The 24,742-nt window shown below is 46.5% G+C and overlaps 1 protein-coding gene across 2 annotated transcripts in view; it reads left to right on the forward strand.

Annotated features, from left to right (window-relative positions):
- Positions 1 to 12,565: 12,565 nt before the first annotated feature.
- Positions 12,566 to 24,742, forward strand: part of SYN3 (synapsin III) — a 255,111-nt gene continuing 242,934 nt past the window's right edge. For both annotated transcript variants that reach the window (XM_026657459.2, XM_026657458.2), the window contains exon 1: positions 12,566 to 12,882. In XM_026657459.2, coding sequence (XP_026513244.1) covers positions 12,566 to 12,882 — 317 coding nt within the window. The remainder of the gene's footprint in view (positions 12,883 to 24,742) is intronic.

Genomic DNA, 24,742 nt, shown 5'->3' on the forward strand with positions numbered 1-24,742 from the left:
CCACGTAAAGTTTATCGGCGGGGGGAGGGACCCCGGCCGGCTCCTCGCCCTGCCCTGTAGGGGGGTAGCGTCCCCGCCCCTCACCAGCATGTTGCGCCGGCCGCCGCAGGCCAGGTAAGGAGCTGAGTCCCCCCCTCCCCCCTCGTCCTGGCTCCTCAGCTGAGCGGCAGTCCTCCTCCCTCCCAGGCTTGCAGCTGTAATGCCGGCGCAAGCCTGGAGGGAGGGGGTGGTGGCCGGCTTCCAGTTCCTGGAGCTGGAAGCACCGGGCAGGTAGGCAAGGGGGCTGCTCCCCCAGGAGGGAGACGGAGGGGGCTCAGCTGAGGAGCCAGGGGGAGGGGGGGACTCGGCTCCTTACCACCCCCCTACAGGGGCGAGAACCGGCCGGGGTCCACCCCGAGCCGATAAACTTTACATGGCCACTCGTGCGGCCCCGAGCCTCTCTGCCCCACTGCTGCCGGGGTCTGGAGCCCTGGAGGCCCCCCCCGTCTCCCTCCTGGGGGAGCAGCCCCCTTGCCCGCCCGGTGCCCCTATTCACCAGCTCCAGGAACTGGAAGCCGACCACCACCCCCTCCCTCCAGGCTTGCCGCCATTACAGCAACAAGCCTGGGAGGGAGGAGGAATGCCACATGCTTGGGGAAGAGGCGGGGCCAGGGCGGGGATTTGGGGAGGGAGCCAATGGGGGAAGGAGGGGGCGGAGTCGGGGGGTGGCGAGAGCCCTTCTGGGAGGGCAAAATTGCTTGTTTGTCCAGTGTCCCGACCGCACATCGGTCGGGACGCGGAACAAATAAACAAATATCAGGACAGTCCCGATAAAATCGGGACATCTGGTCACCCTATTCTTGGGTCTTACCTCCTGGTATGCAAAATTCTTTCCCAATTATGCTTCTGTCATTGAACCATTGCGAGAATTACTACAGAAAAGTTCAGCCTTACTGTGGACAACGGATGCACAAGCTAGTTTCGAAACGGTGAAAGACTTGATTGTACATAGTCCAGCACTTGCACTATTCAGTCCCACATTGCCCACAATTGTAACTACTGATGCTTCGGATTATGAACTTGGGGCTGTCCTCACACAACTTCATGAGGACAACACAGAGAAGACTGTTGCATTTGCTTCAAGGACACTAAGTAATGCTGAGAGAAAATATTCTACAGTTGAAAAAGAAGCACTTGCTTATGTGTGGGCTACTGAAAAATGGAGACTTTACCTGTGGGGCCGCACGTTCAAGTTGCGCACAGACCACAGCCCTTTAACGACCACGAAAGGACTGGGAAGAGCAGGATATCGTATTGCTAGATGGTCCGCAAGACTACTCTCTTTCAATTATGAACTGGAATATAAGCCTGGAAACAAAAATGTGGTCGCTGATTGCCTTTCTCGCCTGCCTTTGCCTTCACCAGATGGTCCACCGGAGGATGAGGATGTAGAAGTTGCGCTTATTACAAGCACTCTTACTGCAGTTACAAGAGAACAATTTCAAGCTGCTTGTTCAGCGTGTTCAATTCAACAAAAACTAAGGGAATTTCTGACAAAGAGATGGCCCAGTAACCCTAAATACCTTGACCCAGTTTTGCTGCCTTATTTTAGAGTTCAGGATGAACTTTCTTTGCTCAATGGCTATGTGCTATGAGGTACACACTGGCTACTTGTGCCAGAAGAATTACAGTCAAAACTCATACACCTGGCACATGATACTCATCAAGGAATTGTCAGAACCAAACAACAACTACGGGATCTGTATTGGTGGCCAGGGATGGACTCTCAAACTGAAGCACTCATAAAATCTGACGAAGTGGGCATTCACCCACGAAAGCTTATGCTCCAATACATCTGTTAGTCTTTAAGGTGCCACAGGACTCTTTGTTGCTTTTCATAAAATCCTGTGTCACTTGCCAAATGCATGATAAGACAGCAGTGACATGTACCCCTCCATTTCAGCCTGTTCCTCTTCCTGAATCTGAATGGGAAAAAGTGGTGATTGACATTTTAGGACCCTTTGATACTGCTCCACTTGACTGTTGTTATGCCATCACTTTAATAGACTATTTCAGTAAATGGCCTGAGGTAGCGTTTACATTGCAAATCTCTTCTGCCACAGTAATTAAGTTCCTCTCTTCAGTTTTTAGCAGGGAAGGTAACCCCAAAGAACTGGTTTCAGATAATGGTAGTCAATTTACTTCCCTGGAGTTTGAAACTTTTCTAGCAGAGAGGAATATTTTACACAGAAGGTCATCCCTATATTACCCTCAAGCCAATGGGGAAATCAAACAGTTTAACAGAAGTTTGAAAGAGAGTTTGCAAACAGCTAAACTGGAAGGGCGATTGTGGATACCCTTCACTACTGATTTCTTGCAAGCATACTGGGCTACACGACATGCCACAACGCAAAGATCACCCACAGAGTTACTGCATGGGAAACAGATGAATACTAAACTGAACATTGCTGGATTGTTAAAGGCACGACCTGATGCCCCAAACGAGGATGATGTGAGAAAAACAGTTGAACAGAACCAAGTAAAGTATAAGGCTTTCACAGACAAGCGGCGGGGTGCTAAGAAACCAAAGTTTGAGTGTGGTTCCTTCATTAGAATATGAAAACTTGGAATCTTACGCAAAGGGGACCATAAATTCACAGCTCCTCTTAAAATCATAGAGAAGAAGGGACCTTACACCTATCGACTTTCTGATGGGCGGGTATGGAATGCTTCTTATCTTGCACCTGCCTGTGCACCAAGAGGAGATTATGCCAACACCCAGTCTGCATTGGATGACTTCACTGTAGAACCAACACAACAAGACATTGCACTGGAACCGGGGCTTGAGAGAGGGCCCGTCAGATCCAGATGACCACCTGTCTGGACTAGAGACTATGTTATGTAGTATCTACAGTGTTTTCAGTGTAATATTTTTGCCAATAGTTTAGTGTCTTGTTTCATATTTGTTCCTGTGGTTAGAACAATAATGTTTATTTTATTTGGGAAAGTTTCTTAAGAGAGGAGGGAATGTGTTGTTTAGATGCTGCTTGTATTATTAGAACTGGGAGCACTGGCTGTTGGGAGTCTGAAAGGACAGGAAACAGGAAGGAGGGGGGAGGAGTTGAGGAGGCGGAGTGAGAGTTACAGAGGGTGCAGCTGCAGCTTGGTAAAGAGGTTTCCACTGTAAAAATAAAGTGCCGTTGAAGCTTGTTAGTACCTTGCCTGGTTGATACAACACACGGCAGCACTTTAACGTGGCTTGTGTAGTCCCAGCATAGCACTGGGAGAGAGCTCTCCCAGCACTCTAAAATAACCACCCCCACGCGGCTCCCAGCACTGGTGCACTGTCTACACTGGCACGTTACAGCGCTGAAACTTTCAGTGCTCAGGGGTGTGTTTTTTCACACCCCTGAGTGAGACTGTTGCAGCGCTGTAAAGTGCCAGTGTAGACAAGCCCTAAGTGTGCTCAGATTCCAGAGGCCTGTTCGTCTCTTGATATGTAGCATCAGTTAATGCTAATGGGAGTTATGTCCCCATGTGTATGCCGGAATTAGCAGATGCCTGCATCACAGCACATGGAGGAAAACTTTTTTCCAGCCATTTGTCATAGGTTGCATATTAGGTATGTAAAGGGGCAGTCCTCCTTCCCCAGGCTAGACAAGCTTAGAAACCTAGGATAGTCAGGTGTCAGAATGGTGAAATGGTGAAAGAGTGACGAGGGCAAGATTAGCATGTGTCAAATGAGTTGTCTGTGATAATAGAATGTGTGGAATGTAAGATCCCAGAAAAGCAAAGGAGGTCTATATCAACTGGAGTTGAGACTTATAGGAGAAGACTATTAAACCCTGTAGATAAAAAAAGTCAGTTTCCCAAGGATTTTACTTTTTTTTTTGGTCTTGTACATGCCTATTCACTAAGTGAATTAGGAAAACAAAAACTCGATGCATGAATTATGGGGTGAAATTCTATGGCCTGTTATCCAGGAGGTCCGATTCAATGATCGTAATGATCCCTACTGGTCTTAAAAATGTATCAGAATTGATGGTTTTGTGCTCCTAAATCACATAGGTCGGGGTGGCCAATCTGTGGCTCCGGAGCCGCATGTGGCTCTTCAGAAGTTAATATGTGGCTCCTTGCATAGGTGCTGACTCCGGGGCTGGAGCTACAGGTGCCAACTTTCCACTGCTCAACCCCAGGCTCTGCCCCTACTCCACCCCTTACCCCAAGGCCCCCGCCCCTTCCCGCCCCCTCCCCTGAGCCTGCTGCACCATTGCTCCTCCTCCCTCCATCCCAGAGCCTCCTGTACTCTGCGAAACATCTGACTGCGGCAGGCAAGAGGCACAGGGAGGGAGGGGGAGGTGCTGATTGGCAGGGCTGACGGCGGACAGGAGGTGCTGGGGGTTGCGGGGGGAGGGCTGATGGGGGGCTGCTGACATACTACTGTAGCTCTTTGGCAATGTACATTGGTAAATTCTGGCTCCTTCTCAGGCTCAGGTTGGCCACCCCTAGTGTGACCAGATGTCCCGATTTTATAGGGACAGTCCCGATATTTGGGGCTTTTTCTTATATAGGCTCCTATTATCCCCCCACCCTCTGTCCCGAATTTTCACACTTGCTGTCTGGTTCCCCTAGCCACCCCTGACATAGGTGCTTATCAAAATCCCACCCAGGGTCCTTGATTAACAGATAATTAAATCTATCGGTACTTGGTGTACTCTTAGTGAATTGTTAGTTAAGTTCAGTGTAATGTCTGAAACTAATCTGAGAAACTATTTTAGCTCAATAGCAAGAAAATAATCCAGTTTCCCCCTCTTTTAAATAATTGATGTATCGTGACTGATGTAAAATACATGTGAAGTGTGGAAATGGCATGGGGATAGAGAAAAGTATTTTATGTATCCATCAGGGAAGAACAACAATGAGGCTGGAAAGGCCTCTGCTGATTCCTGTGAGAGAGTTGTCAGTCCCATAGGCATCTTTTATCTGGATGAGCCCTAATGCACATTGCCAGGCTCTACATATTAAATACATCCAGCTTTTTGATTTTATTCAGATCAATGCACTTCAAAGCCATATCTCTCTCAGTGAAAGAAGTCCCTGCTTTATTAATGCCAAGCCTGGTATCACTTTCATTCCTGTCACCATGAAATCAAGGTTTATACAGTTTCTGCAGGAGACTAAAAGACCAACGGATTATATGAGCTGCCATCAAATCCAAGACTGGATTGAGGGGAGGAAAAAAACAGCCTGGGGGTTTTAAACACTGCTGGGTCCCTTTTACAGCTTTGCCTATTAAATTTATGGAATGCTTATTTGCATAAACTTCCCAGTTTGCACTGCTGCCGCCTGCTTTCCTTTGATCTGATGTGGGGGAGTGCCCTCAGCATACATACAAGTATTAGTCTTAATGGGAGCATTAGTGTCAATATTGCAAAGCAAGCCTTGGGTTTGCAAAGGCCCCTTTTACTCTAGGGAGATAAAGAATGGAGACAGTGTGCCAGTTCCACAGACTCTTAATATGGAGATGTCTCTGTACTTTCCAAGGATTAACACTGGATTTCTTTGCCCAGCATTGCTTGCTCTCATTGAGCTGTCTCTGGCTTTGCTGATAAGCAGGTTAGGATGTGGAAAACAGCAGTGCCTCAGAAGGCCTTCCTAACTAATGGACTATAGAGCTCCTGGTGATGCCACCTCTCGCAATTTTATTACAAGTCTCATGATCTTCTGTGCATGTTCTTAAAGCCCCAGCTCCTGTAACTGAACGATTACGTGACAACCTCAGATTTCATTTTAAAAAAAAATTTCTAGTCTTCATGGCTGAGGAGAGAATCTTGAAAATGTGATGCCCTGTGAACCCAAAGGGCTCCGAAACCCGAAGGCAAATAAGAAATAACTTTGGATTCTTTGTCTTTAAAATTAGGCATTTTAAAAAAATCTCATGATTGTGATTTTGAGCCCTGACTCATGATTTTTGAAACTCAGGGTTGGTAATACTAGTCATCTGATAGTAATTGCTGGATTCCCAAAAGTGTCTTTCTCTATTCCTTCGAAAAGTGGAAAGGCCACATTCTGTGCTCTTGCAGCAGTATAACTCCATGGAAATTCACTCCTGATTTGTACCGGTATTACAGAGAACAGAACTGGGCCCATTTGGCTGTTTAAAATGTGAATCAAAGCTGTGCACTCTGAAAGATGTGTGATGTATCAATAGATCCGGTATCATCAGGGTTGCCAGAGAAAGAGCACCATCCCCTTGTGGCAGACCTATGCAAGTGACTCTCTTGATCCCAGATGCAGAAGGGTGAGGTCCATTGTTTGCTGATCTGAACATTGCTCACTTGAAGTCATTAGGAGCAAGGTCCTGGATACAGTCTGACATGGGTCTGTCAGTTCAATGCCTCCTGCTGGCATACATAGAAGACTCAGGGGAAACCTTAACTCACTTAGCAGAAATCAGCCAACCTGCTTCTGTTTCCTCTGGGCTCCAGCTCACCCATAGGGATAGTAAGAGGGTTAAGTGAACATGAGTCTTGGTTGTTTTTTTAACACATGTCAAAGTTTAAAGATGGCTTGAATTTTTACTGCTAAATTATGGAGAAATAGCCTGAGGCAGTTCAGCGCCCAACCCCCTCTGAAATTCTCTGGGAGTTGGTTGCTTAATTCCCTTAGCATCCTTTGTAAAAACTAGCCAGAACATTTAACTAAATAATAAAGATAATCTGCATCTTTGCATCATGTTCTAATTTCATTAGCCCCTTTCTGCTATAATCTTCAATGTAAGCACATGCAGTTTTTCCTGTTGCCTCTGTTTTTGTTTACTTCTGTGTCTCTGTATGTCAGGGTTCCCTCCCCACTCTGAACTCTGGGGTACAGATGTGGGTACCTGCATGAAAGATCCCCTAAGCTTATTTCTACCATCTTAGGTTAAAAACTTCCCCAAGGCACAAATTCCTTCCTTGCCCTTGGTATCACTGCCACCACCAAGTGATTTAAACAAACATTCAGGGAGGGCCTCTTGGAGCCCTACCTTCCCCAAATATCCCCCCAAGCTCCTACACCCCCTTTCCTGGGGAGGCTTTAGAATAATATCTTAACCAATTGGTTACAAAGTGAGCATAGATCAACCCCCCCCCACCGGGTCTTTAGGACACTGAAAAACAATCAGGTTCTTAAAAGAAGTTTATTTTAAAAAAGATAAAAGAATCACCTCTGTAAAATAAGGATGGAAGATAACTTTACAGGGTAACAAAAAGATTCAAAACACAGAGGATTCCCCTCTAGGCAAAAATTTAAAGTTTCATAAAAAACCAGGAATAAATGTCCCTCTTAACCTAGGGAAAATTCACAAGCTAAAACAAAAGATAATCTAACGCATTCCCTTGCTATTACTTACTATTTCTGTAATATTAGATGTATCATTTCAGTAGGACTTGGATTACTTGTTTGGTCTCTCTCTTTGTCTTAGAGAGAACAACAACACAGAGCACAAAGCAAAAACCTTCCCCAACAGATTTGAAAGTATCTTCTCCCCTTATTGGTCCTTTTGGTCAGGTGCCAGCCAGGTTATTTGAGCTTCTTAACCCTTTACAGGTAAAGGAGGGATTTTATGCTACCCTTAGCTGTATGTTCTTGACATTGTATATGTCTGGGTTTTCATGGGTTCTCTTGCTGTCTTTTGGTTTGTCTGATTTTTCCCCCCTTCTGATTTCTTACTCTTTCTCTTTGTTCTTCATATTTCGCTTTCTTTCCCAGAGGGTAAAATTATTCCTGTGGGGGGGGTGGGGTGTTTTTTGTTTGTTTTTTCTTTCAATCTTGTAACTTTCATTCATTTATTTGTAGAGGTTCTCTGCATTTTCCCCTGTAACTTTTGCCCTCAAAGGCCCTGAATTGCAGACGCCCTCTTACCAACTGAGGAAACACAGTTCTGTTTTGAACACCAGCAAGAGGGGGTTGGTCAAGAATGAGCTGAAGAGCTCCCTAAACCCTCCTTTCCCTGTCAGCTCCAGAGCAACTTGCATTTCCACTGGCTGTTCAGCTGCTCCAGTTTTTTGTGAGTTGTTTGGGGCTTGTCTTCACTACCACACTACATCAGTGAGGCTGTGCTAATGTAGCACGTCTGGTGAAGACGCGCTATGTCGATGGGAGAGCACTCTCATTCACACCTGTAAAGCATTTTGGGACCTGCAGATGGAAGTCTGTCCAGAACTGAGGTTTGAATCTTTGCCGTTCCGACCTCTGGACTTCTATAGAGCATTCTCTGTGTCAAACCTGTCCTAGCCATAATTGGCAAGCTTTTTGCAGCTCCATACCCTAACCCTGCCACTGTTTGGAGGAACGGGTGTTGACCATAAGCTTAAATTTATGGTTGTATGCAAATTATTTGCAAATATGCAAATAATCTCACTGAATAATTTACATAATATGACCAACACATTACTTGGCAGTTGTGGGGTGGACCCTGACTGTTTAGCTCATAGAATATTTGGACCCTGGATATTGTTCCCCTCCTGCTGAACGCAATCAGTGGAGTTCCGCAAAGACCAAATGGGGCTTGTGAACTCTTCATGGATGTTGCATGTTGACTTCAGCTGAAGTTGTGGCTAGGAGCTGCAGGATGTGGGGGCCCAGTGAAAATGAAGCCCCTGTTCTGATGTATATGTCTGTAGAGCTAAAGAACAAAGGCAAGTACAAACAGTGTGGGTGTAATGCAGAATAGATTGTTTTTGATGTTTTCCGGTAAGCATGGTGTTTGTTGGCCTTTTACTTATGTATGCCATTACTGATCTTTCTTTCATCTTAGATAAAACCTTCTCTGTAGCTGGGCTAATGGCAATCAATATATTGATATGGCAGAGCTACAATTACCTTAATTTAAAAAAATGGATTTCAATTACTTCATTAATTACGCTAACCTAAGGCTGATGAAAATATCCCCTCAAGGTACACTCTTTTCCTAATGGTTTTATAAAGAAATGAGTACACCTCTTGTCATTTTCCCCCCCACACTTTTACAGATGGAGTTGGAGGTCAAATCCTTCCTGAATTTCTAGAGCCTTGGTCGGCAACCTTCCTGCCACAGTGGGATTGTCTTCCTTTGGAATGTATCAACAATACATTGATTTTGGAGGGTTCAGTTAGTGGCACAGAGACAGCCCCAGAGCACTGTCTCCACAGAACTCCAAGCCCACACCAGTCCAGGGAGAAGGAGACCAGTAAATGAGTCCAATCTATGTCTTCCATGTGGCAGTGCAGAATAACTAATTTCTATTCTTTTTCCTTGCTCTAGGGTGCCAGTATGCACCACTGCATCTCCATTACTGGATGACAAGCATTCTGTAGTGTAGGATACTTTTATTTATTATTTTAAATTCTTTCACTCTGTTTTGTTATTTCCTGCTGTTGATCCATGCAGATTAGTTAATATTACTTTGTCCCTTGCTTAGAAAATGTCAGGCTTGTAGAGGAGATAAGAGCTATACAAGCACCAAGTAGTTGGTAAAATTTTCAAACATGGAGCTGCAAGTTTCGTGGGAATTTGGTTCCTAAGTCACTTAAGTGCTTTCAAAAATTTTACTCATCATGATTATTATCGATAGCCACAGGCTCCCTCTAATGGCTGATAGCAGTAATGGCAGTAAATGAATGCTTTAGCAGTGGAACAGGGGACAACTTCCCCCAAAGCTGCAAAGATATAAAATGGTATATTACACTGTTGATATTGAAGTTAAATTTCTGCTGACTCTCCACTGTCTGCCATCTGATGTCAAATACTCCAAGCAAACATAGCAAATTATGGCATTTTCCATATGCTGTAATTGGACTCTCTCCATATGTGAACTGCACATCACCATAACCAATACTAAACTTGGACCTTGGTGGTCTGCAGACAGCAACTCTGCTCAAATGTCCCTCGTACTAGAATGTGGGTAGACTGTGTCATGTAGAGTAGTTATGTATTAATTTCATTTCTCTTTCTGTATTATGCAGAGAAATGACACATGCATCTCCCCCCAAGAGAGGCCCGTGCAATGCCCTTCTATTAAGCTACCCATACTCTTCAAGAAAGCCTTCTCTCACCATTCTGCCACTCTGGTTACCACCTGGGATATCATCTTTGCTAACACAGAGATTTATTTTTACTATTGCGGTAGGACAGTGGCAGTCAGAAGGTTAAGTCTGAACAGTGGGGTGGAATGGTTCCATTTTACTAGATGTGAAAGCTGTGGGGATGGTCTGTAATAATTTAAGCATACTGTATGTGACCTGATCATGGTGGGTGGGTGTGTAGCTATATTAAATGACTGGAATGTTTACCATATGCATATGTTGATTTAGTTCCATAGCAGGGCGGTTAGGAAATTAGCAGGAAGGCAAGACAATATTTCTAGATAAGTAACCTCCTAGTAAACAAGGCAGGGGTCATTAAGGAGCAATACTTGAGCTATTAGCTGGAAGCTCCTTCCAGTTACCAGTAAAGATACAAGGCTTATTTTGCCAAGGCTGGGAACCAGAATATCAAGAGGCCACTAATTGGCTAAAAAATCACCCTCAAGAGAAAGGAGAGGCAGTTGTCAGAGACTGTTTGAGAGGCAGAGGCTTATACAGACACAGACCCTACAGAAGGGGTCTGAAGCAGTTGGGCCTTTGTAACCTTCCAGGGGACGGTAAACCTTAGTAAGATAGATGTGTACAGACTGTTCTGTTTTGAAATCCTTTCTCGGATGCCATGTTCCTACTATTAAGGTTAAACAATACTTACCTTTAAGAACGCTATCTGGCCACTGCATTAACCGCTGGTCACATCTCCCAAAAGGAAGACTTGCAGCTGCCAAGGCCAATTGGACCTGTAGGGAAATCACAGTTGGTACATGGGCGGAGGGAGGAGGGTAGCCTGAGGCCTGGTCTAAGAGTTGGAGAATTGCAGGATTCCAGGGAAATAAAGACTTGAGGCCAAAGACCTGAGGGGTGCATGCAGAAAGACTTGAGAGGAGACCAAGGTGCTGCTATACCTGTAACTGTGACACTAGGAATGGCCCCCACTGATTCAAGAGGCAGCCCTCACTTTCACTGCTCCAGACATCTGCTGTAATAAATGCCCTTGTGTTACCTGTTACTGGTACCAAGACATAAACATGATTGACTACCATTATGTTGCTGTTGTATCATTTTTGGTTCCCCGCTCATTCCCTGCTATGCCTAGACAAGACCCAAAGGTGTATGCTGTGTTAGCAGAGAAGGGGGCCTTGCAGAGTCCCTGTGGAAATCCTATTTCCTGGCCCCAGTGTCTCCAGTTGTGAAATAGTGAAGTGATACCACTAACTCATGTGGCATTAGTTTGCTCTGAAATATTGGATGCATTTTCCACAAATAACAAGACAGTTTAGTGGCTCAGGAAAAAATCCAGATGTTTAAATTTCTCCTTGTTCATTATCTGATTGGAGAAGATCAGCAGAGTAATACACCTTATTCCTAAAAGAAGCATTTAAATCTAGAGGACCAAGTTTGCAAAGCAGCCTCAATTTGGCCTTTTTAAAAATTGTGCTTCCAATTTTGTGTATGCCCCTGAAATGAACTAGCAAATCAGATAATGTGATAATATCTCTAGTAACTACCGAATATTAATGAAGCCCAAAATCTAGATATGAGGGACACAAAATTGCACATACAGAGCCGAGTACAGAATGAAGCTTCTTTTGAAAACTGGCCCTGGAGTGTCACACGAGCCTTGCTCCGGGATTTTTTCCCCACTAATCGCTGTGTTTAGAATGTTTGCTTCTCAAAATTCAGAGTCCCTTTAACAAGCCAGCAGCAAACAGAGTTTTTTCAGCTAATCCGTTTGCTGAAATTCCAACTTATCCAATATTTGTCTCATTTCTCTTGCCTCAGAATAGACTCAGATTGCTAGCTGGAGTGAAAAGAATTTTTCTTCTCCATGGTGAACAGTGTTGTAGAAATAGCCAAATGTATTATGGGACTCTTTTCCCCTCCCCCCCCAACTTCCTCTGAAACACTAACTACTGGGACACCAAATCAATCGACACATAGCTATTTTTAGAGCCCTGTGCAGATACAAAATTTGTATCTGCATCCAATCCACGGATGTAAAGCAGATATCCGCAGATTTGCAGGGCTCTAGATATTTTAATCTTTCTATTGTGACTGGAGGAGGAGCTGTGTGCAATTCAGTAACACTTGGGGGCAGGAAAAGGCCATGAAGCCTACCTACTTCTACCCACTTGGCCAATGTGCCTTGCTAGCAAGTTGGTGTAGGATACCCTGCATATAAAGTAATGACCCTTCTCCATTTACACAAGTGTTGACTAAGCTTTAGGCCTTAGGATGTTCTTTAAAGGCTCAGTGAGTTGTTCTAATGTGAAACAATTTATCTGCATCTCACACAAGTGTCTCTTGTTCTTCCACAGGAAAAAAGGTCTATTTCTATTTCTTCCTCAAATACAATTTCAAGGGTGACAGCATCTCCGTCTGGCCTAAGCTATAGTGACTCCAAAAGCCCCTCTGGACTGTGGGATATAGTTATTTTGTCTCGCTCGCATTGTGGAGAAGTTCTCCATCCTGAGCTTCAGCAATGAATTTCCTCCGAAGGCGCCTCTCGGACAGTAGTTTTGTGGCCAACTTGCCCAATGGCTATATGATGGATCTGCAGCGTCCTGATAACTCCACTAGCTCTCCAGGTTCTCCAGCAACTGAGAGGAAGCAACAGCAACAGCCATCTCAGCCATCACCCTCTTCCTCTTCTGGAACCAGTATTTTCAGTTCCATCTCCAGTGCCATGAAGCAGACCACACACGCAGCTGCAGGACTGATGGAGCACTCGGCAAGCCCTGCTCCTGTGGCTCAGAAACCCAAGATCCTTTTGGTGATTGATGATGCTCACACGGATTGGTAAGCACACACACGTCTACTGACTGCTTTAATGACAGCAGTATTACTGGGGTGTAAGGGATTGCATGGCTCAGGAGATCAGCAATAGGATATAGAAAAATTTGTGTCTAAGTCACTCATCCATGTCAGTGGTGACCAAGGTCTGGTTGTTTGGTGGCCTGCACAACATAAATGTGGTGATCTCTTCAGTTCTCAGTGTTGTCAGATGTTCGGCTGCATGTGTGTGTGTTCTCTCTGTGTGCTGTCCCAGCTCTGAGCAGACAGCTGGCACAGCAGACCTCGAGCGAACCGCCCAATGACCACAAGATCCATTAAGGTAAGAAGGCATCCAGCCAGGTTTAGTGCCAACAAAGCACGGTCCTAGCTCCCTGGATCAATGTCTCCAGTTACACTAGCACATGTATGCCCGTGACAATGGACACAGCTCAGTCAGTGGCGGGACTTTACACTGCCCCCTTGGCTGGCCAAAGACACTCCCTCTGAGATACATCTTTATACACCAACACAAACAAGTTACGTATTGCCTCTGATGAATCAGGGTGCCACCCTCTGACGTATTAGGGTGTCACCCATTGCCTTGTACATGTTGGTTTGATCAAAACATCTCTATCCATCGTGCTGTCATCTTGACCTTATCTTTCAGATGGGTCAGTGTGCCCCTGTTATCTTTGGGGAATGTGCTGGTATCAAGGTGTTCTGGTACCACCTTTCTGGAATGTGTTTGTATCAGTGGCGGATTAATAATTTTGCCGCCCCTAGGCCGGGAAATAATTGCCGCCCTGGCCCCGCCCCGACCCCACCCTTTTCCTGCCCCCATTCCAACCCCCTCCCCAAAGTTCCCGCCCCAACTCCGCCCCCTCCCTTCCCCTATTGGATCCCTTCCCCAAATCCCCGGCCCCGGCCCCGCCTCTTCCCTCAGCGCGTGGCATTCCCCCTCCTCCCCCCTCCCTCCCTGCCCCACGAAACAGCTGTTTCGCGGCGCAAGCACTGGGAGGGGAGAGAAACAGGATGCCGTGGCAAGCTTGCAGAGGAGGCGGAGGTGAGCTGGAGCAGGGGGGCGGGGCGCGGAGGGGAGCTTCCGCCCCTGAAAATTTGTCGGCCTAGGCAATAATATGGCGCTGGTTTGTATATATATATTCTTGTGCCTAGCACTACTTAGGAATGTGTGTTTCTGCAGTATTATCCTGTTCTTGCCAGACTCTGTGAGCAGGGCCTGCCTCTTGCTCACAACTTAACTTTGCTTTATATCAGCAAAGGTTTGACTACTTTAGCCCAGGCCTCAGGCCTCATACCAGGCCTCTGATACATGGGTTTATGTTTCAGGCCCTCTTCCTACTATACTCAGAGAAAAATGTCCATTGGCACTAATTAGCAGACTTGTTGACAGTCTCAGAAGAGATGGCTGTGCTCAGCAGACTGAATTCCTCCTTTGCCCCTAGACGTGGTCCCTGAAGGCACATTGTGTAAAGGTATAAAGGCACATTGTGGTGTGGTTTGGCGGGCATGCACAACACCATTGTGTTTGCTACACCTGTTCTATGAATAAAGAGAAGATCTCTGTCTCTAGGGCTGTCAATCCAGTGCCTTTCACAACATCTACATTCACCAAAAGGTAATTAAAATAGTAAAAACAGACAGACTACTACAAGTGATCATCCCCTCCTTTGCTAATCATGATAGCAAACAGCAAAAATGTTCAGAGGGTTAGCTAAGCCTCCAAAGGATATGCTTATGCAAACATCATTTGCTGGAAATGTTATTAGAAAGGGCTTTTTTTGTGAGATTTGCCAAGACAGAACACTTTTTCCAGAAGTCTTGGAAGACACCTGAATCCTTCCAAAATTCAGGAGAGCTGGCCTATTTGACTGGAGGACATTTCCTTGAAAGTTGGCTGATCTGAAAAGCCTGCCAGCATCCATTTTCACTGTTCTGTTCCATAAAGATTTTTGACCACACTCATCACCATAATATCTGAGCACCATCCAGTAGTGCATTAAACTATGTGACCACACATTTGTCCCAAGGCTCTGAGAAGCTAAGCTTTTATCACCTCCATCCCTCTCTCAGTGCCTGTCTGCCTTGGGCAAGCTGGCCAGGAGATCCAGAGGGTGGCCTGCTTCTGGTACTAGCCTTCAGGAAGTCATCAAACATCTGCCACTGCCAGCCGGCTTCGGCAGCTGCCAGGGAGCTCTTCACTGCCCTCTGGTTTTGGAGACCCCCTTACAGGAGAGGAGAATATAACCCTGGGGAACATGAGAGTATTTGGGTTACCCAGATTTTGGTTATATGGGATTGTGTTGTACTTGCTCACTTCAGCCCTCATCAGGAAAGTTGTAAATGGCCTTTCCTGCAGGATTTCATCCTCTCCCCCCTACCCTCCACCCTTTAGTTCCCAGCTGAAACCTGGAAGTGATGGTCAAAGATTAAATTGCTTTTGCCTTCTTGTTCTTTGCCTTTTAAATGCCAGAGATAAAGCTTACACAAAGTTCCTTCAAGATCATTTTACTTTCAACTCCAGTTAAGGAAATATCTCATTACCTACATTCCATCTAAATGACTTCTGATAAAGAGCTTACCTCTAAAACGGGTGGGCAAACCTTTTGGCCTGAGGGCCAATTCTGGGTATGGAAATTGTATGAATGCTCATGAAATTGGGGGTTGGGGCACAGCAGGGGGTGAGGGCTCCGGCTGGGGGTGAGGGGTTTGGGGTGGAGGGTGCTCCAGGCTGGGACTGAGGGGTTCAGAGGGTGGGAGGTGGATCAGGGCTGGGGCAGGGGGTTGGGGCACAGGAGGAGGTCAGGGGTGCAGGCTCCAGGCAGAGTTTACCTCAAGTAGCTCCCAGAAGCAGTGGCATGTCTCCCCTACAGCTCCTACGCGGAGGCACAGCCAGAGGGCTCTGCGCACTGCCCTGTCCGCAGGCGCCATCCCTGCAGCTCCCATTGGCCGCGGTTCCTGGCCAATGGGAGCTGCAGAGCTGGTGCTTGGGGCAGGGGCACCATGCAGTGTAGAGCCCCCTGGCTGACCCTCTGCGTAGGAGCTGGAGGGAGGACATGCCGCTGCTTCCGGGAGCCACAGCACGCGCGGAGCGGGGCAAGCCCCCAACCCCGCTCTCCAGCTGGAGCGCCAGAGCGGGGCAAGCCCCCGACCCTGCTCCCCGGCCCACAGGCCGTAGTTTGCCCACCCATGCTCTAGAACTAGGTTTCTCTAACAGCAACACTCTCTTTGGGTGAAATGTGTCTTTGCTCCCTAGAATCTGTCAGATTTCAGTTGTCATGTTTCATCAACAGGTGACCATTTCAAGATTTTCCCTTAAAGCCCTGTCAAAATACATATTGTTTGCAGTGTTGTTGTAGCCATGTTGGTCCAAGGATATTAGAGAGACAAGCTGGCTGAGCTAATATCTTTTATTGGACCAACTTCTATTCATGAGGGAGACAAGCTTTTGAGCTTACACAGATTTGGGGACCTGAAGAAGAGCTTCTGTGTAAGCTCAAAAGCTTCTCTCTTTCACCAACAAAATATGGATTAGCTGTTATTGAGTCATCCTCTGGTTAAAAGTTAGAGAACTACATTCCGTTTACAATTCCCTTTTTTCCTGTTACACAATACATAAAGATTTTCATTTAAAATGCCCCCCTTGTGAGAGGAGATCTCCCTTCCTTTAATTGGTCTTCCCCCCCATCTATACCATCCTTGAAAGCAGAGAGGAAACCTTGCCTAGTGACTAAAGAAAACATCTGGGAGCTGAGGCACATTGACTTACATTCTTGGCTCTGCCACAGACTTGCTGTGTTAACTCACCCAAGGTACATTACTTAACTTCACTGTGCCTCATTTTCCTTAGCTGTAAAATGGGAATAAAAATATTGAGCTGGTTGAAGCAGAGCATGGTGCAGCTGGGCTGATGGGGAGGAGGAGGCATCTGTGGCTAAGTCGCCTTTCAGTTGCTCAGATCCTGGAGCTACCTGCAGGCTGAAACTATCTAAGGACTGTGCTAACTTGTAAGGACACTGTGGTCCAGCCCTGCTTCTCATTGTGCACCTTCGGCACCAAAAGGAGCAGGTAGTGAGGAGGCTGCTCTGGCCCCACTTCTGCCACATCCTCTGTGCTGTGTTTGGGGAAGCAGGTGCCAAGAAGCCAATCACACTGACTTTCCCCCTGTGTCATGGGAATCCCTAGCTGCCCTTCAGGGGCAGCTTTCTGGCTGCTTTGTGATGCTCAGGAAATACCTACAACAACCTTTTCTATTTTAGGTACTTCTATGACCCCCATTACTGTGTATGGGAGACCCACAACAGCCCTCTGAGATGGAGCAGGACTATTATCCCCATTATGCAGATAGGGGACTGTAGCACAGAGAGGCTGTGACTTGCCCAAGGTCACACAGGAAATCTGTAGCAAAGCCCAGGTCTGCTGAGTCCTAGAGTAGCACCCTAACCACGGGACCATTCCTGAAGGGCTCAAATGCTGGCTTTACCTCTGGTCCCCTTGTTATAAATGTAAACCAAGATCTTGGGTGTAATGGCCTTCAATAGTCTCCACTTATTTCCCAGCAGACACGAGTGCATTACAGACCCATCATTAACAGCATGGCTTGTTTCTGTCTCAAAGGGGGGGATTCATTACAAAGCAAGGACTGCCCTCCTCTCCCGTCCTCTATCCTCCCCTTCCCAGAGTAATGGGCTTGGATTTTGCATCAAGGTGGAGGTGTAGCAACTGAGGCCAGTAACTAATACAGGATCCTTCATCCAACCTGAAACAAGAGTGAAAATGAGTGGAATTTCCCCCAAGAAAACTGGCCTTTTAACATAGTAGGAAAGTCTCTGGTAGGATGGCAATCGCATCTAGTGTTTGTGCAAATCTAGCAAAAACAGGGCTTTGCTGGCTACCATTTCTATAAGAAGTGATTTCTCCCCCCCACCAACCAGGTCCACTTGGCACTGCTGCCTTCTGTTGTAGCTGGTATTTTCACACTTACTTAGCACCTCGATGCACCTGCTGGTTTTTCTCAAGTGTAACAATAAGATCAATAGCTGAGTCATTGGCTTGTGCTAAACTTCCCTGCAGTATCAAGGAGACACCACCAGGGGGTAGTCCATTACCACAGCATTCATGTAACTCTCTGTTGGACCCCTTAACATGTCTAATACACAGTACTAGCACCTGGGGCCTAGGGGCCAGTCTGCTGCTTAGTCCAAACAGTGTAATCAAAGAGGAAGGTGTGGCACTAGGCCCCATAGTCTTCATAGAAATATTGTTATGATATGAATATGGCATAACTAAGATCAGTTTTATGCAAGACGGGTCATGTGAGATATCATTGAAAAGGTTATGATTTACTGAATGTGATTATCCTATTTGTATGCATGTATCATTTCTGTATCTGAAGTTAGGACTATTGATTATGTATCGATTGCAAAAGTGTTTACACCTGGGAACGCCCACCAGACAAAATGCAATCAGTCTGGCTGGTTAGTCAATAAACCATTAGGGAGAACAATAGGTCTTTGAAGATGCTAATCTCCCACCTTCCTGAGAAGCTTCCTGGGGTGCTGCTTTGACACTGCAGGGTCACCTGGTACTGGACACCATCTTGGACTGCTGGTATTTTTCCACTAGTAGGGGGTGGGGATCAAACTGAGAAACAAAGGATTCCCGATCCTATTTAAGGCTGGGGAGTGAGTTAATCAGGGTTGGTTCTTCACTGGATACCTCCCCACCCCACCCCACCCCACCCCACCCCCAAGATGACTGCTCAAAACACCTAAAACTGAACTGGGGAAGAGTTGGACCCAGGCTAGAAGGTGTCCGGCCTGTGAAGGGAATATCTGGAATTCTAAACTGCAAGCAAAAGAAGTTTCCACAGTATTCCACAAATGTACGTGGGTCTTTATAAAATACAGTAAGATTTGTGCCTTTCCTGGAAGCATTTACAGTAATAGGGCTAGATTCTGATCTTATTCACATGGGTGAATGAAGGCAGTAGCGTCACTCAGGATTTACACTGGTATAATTGAGATCAGAATCTGGTCCAATGACCACAACACTGAAAGACAATGTTGATTAGGCCTGATTCTGATCTCAGTTAGACTGCTGTACATTCTGAGTAACCTATTTCTTCTTCCTAGTATCAATCTGCATGAAAAACCAGCTCAGACTGCCCCACCTGAGCCCTTTGGCAACAGTGTTTGCCTTGAGAAAAAATGACTGTCTGGGGATTTTGGCTGACCACTCTGGTTGCCTCACACATGGAACTAGTCCCAGAATCTTCAGAGTGAACAATACCCTATTGTTACCACTGTTTTGTTCATTTCATTTTTGAAGAGGTATCAAATTTAAAACCTTTTCAACTCCTCTTTGCCTGCCAAAATATCTGACTCGGGCAGCATTTTTGGTTGATAAATGGTCCTTTCCTTCCTCCTCCCTCATGCTGGAAGAGTTAACTGGACCAGAAAAGAGTCACTAGAAATAAGTAACAACAAGCAAAGAGCTATCAATATTTTAACATGGGACCTCCACAAAACTTTCCCCCATAACCTGTGACAAACCCCATGTAATGAGGCCTCATTGTTTGCAGACAGCAAGGGTGGGAGAGTGGGGAATCTGTCCACTTTCCCTTTTAAAAAACAAATACACTTTCTTGTAACCCAAGAAGGTGGCAATATGGCTGGATAGGCAACTTATTTGTATAGCAGAGCACCTAGGAGCCCCAGTCATGGACCCGGCTCCCATTGTGTTAGGCACTGTGCAAACACAGAACAAAATCAGTCCCTGCTGCAAATTGCTTACAGTCTAAGTATGTTAAGTTCACTTAATTGGAAAATAGTATCATGTGTTTCTTTAAAACTCTGCTAAGTCTATTCATCCTACAGCACAGCCCTGAACTTATCTCTCTTGTAGTGATGGCCTGGAGGGTGTAAAGACCTGTTATGGGAATCCACAGCTATCTTCATCTCCAAACCTTTAATACCTGACACTTGGCGTACCCTGGCATGTTTCAAAGGCTAAATATTTGCTCTTGAAATATTTTTGAGTCCTACATAACTCAATCCACTCTGGCAGGGATGTAGTAGCCGTAGCAAAAGAAGGGTGGATTCCATCAGAGGCAGGAAAATGACCCAACTCTCCCTTTAATATGGTGGCAAAAATTTACACAAGAGCTTCTATTTTTCTCCAAGACGCCCTTCCAGCACCTCCCAAAGAAGTGTATCTTTATTCTGCTTAGTGCGGGGATGGGGGATGACTCTAGTTGTGTTGCTCTGTTTTTTGACAAACTAGCCATCATAGCCACCTGCAAAAATGAGTCTGCCAAAGGCTCTCCATCCACAGCAGAGAAAATGCCATTCTTTTTTCTCACTGAGGGTCCCTGTCCCACGCATAAACCCCACAGGTTTAGAGCTGGGCAAGCAGTCTGTTTGGAAGCATCTGCTGCCCTGGAAGAGATGCATTTTTAGATATCCTGCAACCTCCATGTCAAACCTGTATTTGCTGCCAGGGAATGGGAATTTGTTCTCTCTCTCACACACACTCTCTCTCTCTCTCTCTCTCACACACACACACACACACAGACCATGAGGAAATGGAGTGGCAGAACTCCATGTTACTACAAATCAGCCAAATCCAGGACAATGACCTCATCCAGGAGGAAAGTGTCCCACCTCTGGCAACTTCCTTGCCCAGATCAGTGTTAAGTAAAATCACCCTCTTGCTGGAGTGTTTTTTTCCAAAGCTGAAACAAGATTTGAGACCAGTGAATTGTTAACCCCCGTTGTTCGTGAAGTTGTACGCACTTCCCCACCCTCATGCTTTGTCTAAACAGCTTATTTTGGAAATGCACGTGCATACCTCATTAGCGCATTAATAAAGTACCATGAAAACATTGCTTTTTGTGCCAGCTGTAGTAACAAGGTCCCTGCTCACTTCTATTTGCCAATATCCCATGTCACTTTTCAGAACAATAGGTGTGTTTTGTCCTCATTCCAAGCTAGTCCAATACTATCAAAATTACATTCTTTCTTGCTTAAAATCTTTCCACCCCATCAATAATTTGTGCCATATTTCACAGGACAAAGCCATTAAGGACAATGTGAGTGTTACAAAATTGAATTGTTATTTTTCATTTCCCTCCATCTCTAAAGCCAGGCTGTCTTAATATAATGGCACCAAACTCCTGGACTCAGAAGAGAAGAGAAATTATGATTTATTCATAACCGAACCCTCTTCCAAACTATCTAAAATAACACTTTTTTTGCAAAATAAGGCTTGCAGGGCTTGTCAGAGCTTGGAATAAAGTGCTGGATCGCATTAGGAAGAGGAAATTACCAGCTGCAGTTTACTGGGCTACAAAAATCTATTTCTAGTCCTGGTCCATGGGATATTGAACCTTAGATATGTTACTAGTCCAGGTCTACCAGTGGTCAAATAATGTTAATCTAATATTGAGTTTGGTAAATCCGGTCACTTTGCAAACTAGTTCCCTTCTTTTTGCAAATACATTTACTATTGGGAAACATTCTGTGAATGTCACGTGTCTGTCACAGAGGTCACGGAAGTCACGGATTTGGTGATTTTCCGTGACACCCGTGATTTCTGCAGCAGCCGGTGCAGCTGGCTCTGGTGCTGACCGAGCACATCAGGCAGCCCTGACCCAGCTGCACCGGCCACTGCTGGGGCAGTTGGGGTGTGGGAGGTGGCTCAGGGCAGGGGCTGGGGTTTGGGGAAGTGGCCAGCATGTCCCTGCAGCTCCTAGGTGGAGGGACCAGGGTGCTCTGCACGCTGCCCCCGCCCACAGGTGCCACCCCCACAGCTCCCATTGGCAGGGCCGGCTCTGGCTTTTTTGCCGCCCCAGGCAGGGGCTCCGCTCTCCCCCCGGCGGCCGGGGGGAGGGTGTGGGAGGGAGGGAGGCCGGAGCCCCGGGGCGAGGGTGGCGAGCCCCGGCGGGGGCTCCGCTCTCCCCCCAGCGGCCGGGGGGAGGGCGCCGGAGGGGAGGGCGGCCAGAGCCCTTGGAGGAGGGCGGCGAGCCCCGGCGGGGGCTCGGCTCTCCCCCCCCCCCCGCGGCCAGAGCGCCGGGGGCAGGGCGGCGAGAGGGCGGCGAGCCGCGGCTGGGGCTGCTCGGCTCTCCCCCCGGCAGCCAGAGCCCCGCTCTCCCCAGCGGCCGGAGCGCCGCGCCGCCCCCCTCCAGGTGCCGCCCCAAGCACCAGCTTGGGTGCCTGGTGCCTGGAGCCGGCCCTGCCCATTGGCTGTGGTTCCCAGCCAATGGGAGCTGTGGAGCCGGAGCTCGTGGCGGGGACAGCGCGCGGAGCCTCCCTTGCCTTCCCTCCCCCTAGGAGCTGCAGGGACATGCAGAGCCGGGTAGAGAGCCTGCCAGCCCCGCCAACCCTTATTTGGAGACAAAATTCCACTTTTGGGGGAAATAGGAATAATATATGTGATAAATTATATGATATCAATAAAGAGTAGCTATTTCAATATTGCATAGAGGCTTTGAAAAGTAGTGGTCCCAGAGGTAATGGAATAATGGGCAGAGTGCGGGTGAGGCTGTCAAATGTACATGATACATTGCAAAATGCCTATTTTTCTGGAAAGTGACATAGGATAGTTAGCAAATACAAGTGAGCAGGGACCTTGTTATCACATCTGACCCAAAAAGCAATGCAGCTTCTTATTTATATCACCATCACGTGTCTATATTTCTATATTGCATATGTAAAGAAATGTGGGGTCCAGTGCTCCTGGTTGGAAGGTGATACAGAAATGTAAAAGATAAGTAATATTACAAAAATAGACACTAGGAATCTGGCAAATATTCCCTACCAGGTTACATATATGCTAATGCAAGTCAAATTTGGGGCCTTAATTACTTTACCAGAGTCCTCTTAAATACACCTCTACCCCGATATAACGCGACCCGATATAACACGAATTCGGATATAATGTGGTAAAGCAGCGCTCTGGGGGGGGGTGGGGCTGCACACTCCGGCGGATCAAAGCAAGTTCGATATAACGCGGTTTCACCTATAATGCGTTAAGATTTTTTGGGCTTCCGAGGACAGCGTTATATCAGGGTAGAGGTGTATATAGTATTTAACCTCAGAGTGTCTTGCCTAGACCTGGGTGAACCTAAGAAATTCAGCCAGGTTTCTCAAGATTTGTGAGCCTTTTAGTGACCTGCAAATGAACCCAGGCACTTATATCATTTCTGCCTAAAACACAGCAGCTTTGGCTGAGTTTTGCTTTTGAGTTATTTTGGTTCCCTTGTTCCTAACACTCAAAGGTGCTGTAGATGCATTTCACTTCAAAGCAAAAGTGGAATAGAGTATTGCATGAATCCTTACAAAATGATACCCCTCCAAACAGCTCCAGGCTCTGCCATCTAGATTTAGCAACAGGGAAACTTGCTAGCAATGTACAATTTTAAATCGTACATAAAATAAACTTGCTGCCTCATGTGTCACAGCAGCGCCTAAGCTGATTTAAGCAGCAGCACAGAAGGAGGCCCATCTAGTTTTCTGTGACTTGAAGGAATATGGCTGTGATGCTGGCCCTTGGGAGCAGGACAGGGAGAGAAGACTGGGGAGCATCAGACCTACAGCAAGGCACCCTTCATATACTTACAACCTTGGAAAAATGCAAAGAGCAAGATCAAGTGTAGTATTAGTTAATGACTGACTCATTTTCTCTTGAAGAATTCCATTGTCTCTAGTTAGCCCTGTTTCATCAGCAATAAGTGATGCAGGAGGCAGACAGAGTTGCAGGAATCTTATATGTATCAGTGCGGGGGCGGGGTTGGAAGTGCTTAGATACTACAGGGATGGGCACTATACAAACCCCTTAATTAGAGAGACTGTTCTGCTCTTCCAAAGGGCAGGGATGATCCAGTGTGGATGGAGGTCCATTGGCAGACTCATTTTTTTTCAGGGGACGATGATGGCTAGTTTATGGTTATAAGTGTTTCTGTGTAGCAGCAGCCTGGGCCCATCTTGTGTTGCTGAACTGCTGATGATCACTATGAACCCTGAAGATAAAAATGCCAAAGGGATTATTTTACAATATGCAGGAAAGAATGGTCTTGTGGATAAAATGCCAGCCTGGGACATGGGAGATCTCTTCCCACCTCTCCCACTGACTCCCTGTCTGAGCTTGGGTAGGCCACTTAATCTTTCTGTGCCTCCATTCCCCATCTGTAAAATGGGGATAATAATTCACCCTTTCTCCCATTTGGTCTTGTCTATTTAAATTATCAGCTTTTCAAGGCATGGCCCTTCTCTTCTTATGTGTTTGTACAGCACCTAGGACAGGTGCACCCTGATCTCAGTAGGGGCCTCTAGGTGTTACTGCACAGTGAATATTAAACAGTAATGTATCCCTTCTATGTCTGAGCAATACATAAAGGTCTCTAGATTGCAGCAGGTGTGGAGAATAGACCTGATTGTCCCAAAGCACTCAACTCCTGGGGTAACCATTTCCTCCCTCTCCCACAAGGCTTTGGGTGATCAATAATTGACCAAACTTGGAAATCCATATCGTTTGTAGATGGAAATTTCTAATCTGGGAGAAGTGGGGAGCTGGGCCAGAGAGGGGAAAGCCTTGCTCATTTTTATCCATTAAAAAAGCAAACCAAGAAAAATGCACTACTGACTCCCGTTGTATTGTCCTAGGGGCTGGAGGGGTATCTGGGCATTCCGCAGCCTGCTTGCTAGTATCTTGGAAACTGTCTCCTTTTTCCCAGTCCCAGCCCCTTTTACGTAGGAGACAATGCGGACATACAGTGAGGGCCTTGTGCATCACCCGGGCCCCCAGGCCCTTTGACACAGGGAATTCTTTGAGTGGCTAACCTCACTCCGTGAGGTCCACCCTCATC

This window comes from Terrapene carolina, unplaced genomic scaffold (genome assembly GCF_002925995.2).
Source record: "Terrapene carolina triunguis isolate 2854851 unplaced genomic scaffold, T_m_triunguis-2.0 Scaffold247, whole genome shotgun sequence".
NCBI classification, from domain to species: Eukaryota; Metazoa; Chordata; order Testudines; family Emydidae; genus Terrapene; species Terrapene triunguis.